Source organism: Rhineura floridana, chromosome 5, assembly GCF_030035675.1.
Source record: "Rhineura floridana isolate rRhiFlo1 chromosome 5, rRhiFlo1.hap2, whole genome shotgun sequence".
Taxonomy (NCBI): Eukaryota; Metazoa; Chordata; class Lepidosauria; order Squamata; family Rhineuridae; genus Rhineura; species Rhineura floridana.
Genome location: NC_084484.1, coordinates 40,646,752 through 40,650,010, shown reverse-complemented (window position 1 = coordinate 40,650,010; position 3,259 = coordinate 40,646,752). Strand labels below are relative to the sequence as shown.

Genomic DNA, 3,259 nt, shown 5'->3' with positions numbered 1-3,259 from the left:
TCTTTTAAAGCCATCCAATCTGGTGGCCATTACTGCATGTTGTGGGAGCAAATTCCATAGTTTAACTATGCGCTGAGTAAAGAAGTACTTCCTTTTGTCTGCATATTCATTGGCCAAGTACTTCATGCTGAGTTGGGGACTGGATGTTTTGGAAGGCAGGCTTGCAGCACAGGCATGTCGATCGAAAGCAAGTCTCACTTCTCCCTCTATCATAATACTAGAAACTTGGACCATCTGATGAAACTGAATTGGAAGATTCAGGGCAGCAAACAAAAGGAGGAACTTCACACAGCACACAGTAACTATGGGATTTGCCCCCACAAGATGAAATGATGGCCAGCAACGTGAATAACTTTAATGGGGAGTTTTCAAATTCATGGAGAATATGGCTATTAACGGCTGCTAGTGGCGATGGCTGTGTATTATCTCCAGATCATGGAGCTGCTGGAGAGCACAAGCAGGGAGAATCCTATGGTGCTCAGGTTTTCTTTGCAATGCTTCCCACTGGCATCTGGTTGGCCACTGTGCCAGCGGGAACTGAATGCAACAGCGTTCTCCCTACCATCCTGTGAGCAGCTACATGAACAGAGCTACCTGTTGGTTAATTAAGATGGGTGTTCTGCAGCCTAATAAGGGATGGGGCCAGAGTTGGTTTAGCTGTTGATGTTCTGACAAGTGGGCAGCCCCAGACCAATCTCCTCCCTTTCTTCCTTCAGTCATTGAGCAGGAGGGGTAGCAAAAGCGGCATTTTGGGAGTGGTGGTGATTAGTGGTTTTGCCAATGATGCTGACAGGGAGGCCTTTGGGACAGAGCCCCACTTAGCAGAATTAGCAGGAGGGCACCCAAACACAGCTGGGATACTTTACTACATTTGAAGGAAGCAAAGTAATACACGTTACCATCTAAAGGAAAGGGGTGCGTGTTTCTGTGTAAGTCCATTAAGTCCAGAATCTAAACTCACCTAATTGTGCCACTGATTTCTGATGCTGATGCTTGCTTCATGGGGCCTGTGGCAACCGCAGGAAAAAAACTAGCCCTTCCCTGGAAGCTAGTGTTGCCCAGCAACTGCTTGGCCAACAAGATGGAATGTCTTTTTAGCTTGGTTAAAAAAAACAAGGCTACAAAAAGGCAACTAGGGAAACATATACCAGAGCTTGGAAGATTACTTTTAAAAAGTAATAAATTACAGTTACAATTACTTGGCCCAAAAAAGTAGTAGTTACCGTTACAATTACAATTGCTCTGAAACTAACTGATTACTTTGCTTTTTCTCAAAAGTAATCACTACAATTACATTTCAGTTACTTTTTTATAAAAACTTCTACAAGGTGCTGGCCTTGGCTGCTGCACATCTAAGAAGCCTAAAACAATATTAAAAATAAACACACACACACAGGGGGTAGTAGAATAAAAAAATTTATCCATAAGATTAACATAATGGCATAACAGAATCTCACATCCCTCCAAGCAATGATGATACCCCAACTCTTGAAATCAAATTTTACACTTGAAATGCTTTTATAATATGTTTCTGTTATGTCTCAAAAGAACAAGATGCTCAAAGAGCATGTCAGACAAGGAATGTCTTTTTACAGTCATTACGTTGCCACCAGTACTGAACAGGCGTTCTACTGCGGCGCTTGAAGGCATGCCTGTGTTGTGCTGCAAAAAAACACCGCAGCACACATGGAAAGCCATGGAGTGATGACACTTCCCTGCTGGGAGACCTCAGGTACCTCACCAGTTCCTCCTCAGCAGTGTCCACTGCTGACTTCTTGCCCTGGGGCAGAAAGTTAAAGAAGTCATCTTCTAAGTCATCTCCTTCCTGGTCTTTATCTGAAGACTGATCACTGTCCTCATTAAGTACACCCATCTTTATTTCAGCTTTCAGCAAGGCTTCCATTGTGTATCTAAGAAAGAGAGAGGATATGTTAACACATATATGTTAGGAAACCATCATCTGCTCTTCATTTCCTGATGCTTGTCATGTCCCCTGGTTCAGGGTCCAGCCTGAGCCTGTGGATGATGACATGGAAGGTAGGAAGGTGACCAAGTCACCACACTCATGGGGCAGCACAGCAAACCCTTAAGGATTACCTGCAGCAACCCAAGGTTGTGATGAGGAGCCCCAGGAAGAAAAGGCCCAGCCCCTGCCTACCACCTTAAGCCCTCTGATGCCTCCCTTGAGACAACATTTCCCTTGGAGTAATCCACCCAAAGGGCTTCCCTAATGTTCTTACTTGTTGGTACGGGTGGCGGCCTGACACGATTCCAGCCAATCTAGTTTGAAGCGAGGGTGTAGGCAGGCTGCCAGAAGAAGCCTCTTGTCCTCCCAGATAGCTGCAAACCGCTTTCTTAGGGCTTCGCGCACACCTCTCAGTAGCTGAAAACAGTATGTGTACCTCTCAGGTTTGTTTTCCAGTCCTTCTAACTTGCGGTCCAGATTGCAGAGCGTTGGTAGCAAATACCCCATGAACATGCCGTTCTCCCGTTGCAGGATATCTAGGGACTGGGCTAGTGGCTCCATAATCTTTGTGTATTCCTGTACCACTTCAATCTCAGCAGCTGTGATCCTGGACAAGGAGCAGCGGTCCATTATGGCATGCATTTTTAGTGGCACAGTTGACAGGAGCTCATGTAGTTGCTTCAACGCATCAAAGGTGGAATTCCACCTGGTCTTATTCGGTACCTTCAGATACACACCATATTGCGCATGGATATACTCAGCAATCTGGGCTGACTGGTTTTGCTTGGACCACAACTTGCTGCACTTTCCCATCAAGGAACGAAACTGTTTCTTGAAAGGACCAAGAAGACTACTTTTGGAGGAGTCAGAAAGCATGGCCTCTATGTCTTGTGTTGCCACAAGGTTGAGGGTGTGGCTAGCACATCTCTGGTGTGGTGGTAAAACAAAATCCTCTCCTGAGTCTGCAGCTTCTTCCTCTGCCTCAGGTCCTGTGTCCAGGATCTCACAGATAGGCACAAACTCCACCTCAGCCTCCTCCTCCTCCTGGTTATCACCATCATCGTCACTGGTGCCTGCAGCTTCCACTGGTTCTTTGGCCATGAAAACTCTGAACGCTTTCACAAAGTTGGAGCCATTGTCTGTAGTACTGCACATAACTTTGTTGTGGATCCTGTACTGCACATGTACATCATGCAGTGCTTTTGAAAGGACATCGTATGTATGGCGCCCCTTCAGACGCTTACAAGCCAAGGCCCCGACCTCACGTTTCAGGGTAGTTGGGTTGATCCAGTG

The 3,259-nt window shown here is 46.0% G+C and overlaps 1 protein-coding gene across 1 annotated transcript; it reads right to left on the bottom strand.

The window, feature by feature from the left end:
• Nucleotides 1-1,520: 1,520 nt before the first annotated feature.
• On the bottom strand, nucleotides 1,521-2,562 carry LOC133385799 (uncharacterized). Its single transcript, XM_061629369.1, has 2 exons — nucleotides 2,241-2,562; nucleotides 1,521-1,910 (listed from the first exon to the last, which is right to left on the bottom strand). The coding sequence occupies exons 1-2, from the start codon at nucleotides 2,525-2,527 to the stop codon at nucleotides 1,571-1,573; spliced, it is 627 nt and encodes a 208-aa protein (XP_061485353.1). The 5' UTR covers nucleotides 2,528-2,562; the 3' UTR covers nucleotides 1,521-1,570.
• Between the last annotated feature and the right edge of the window lie 697 nt (nucleotides 2,563-3,259).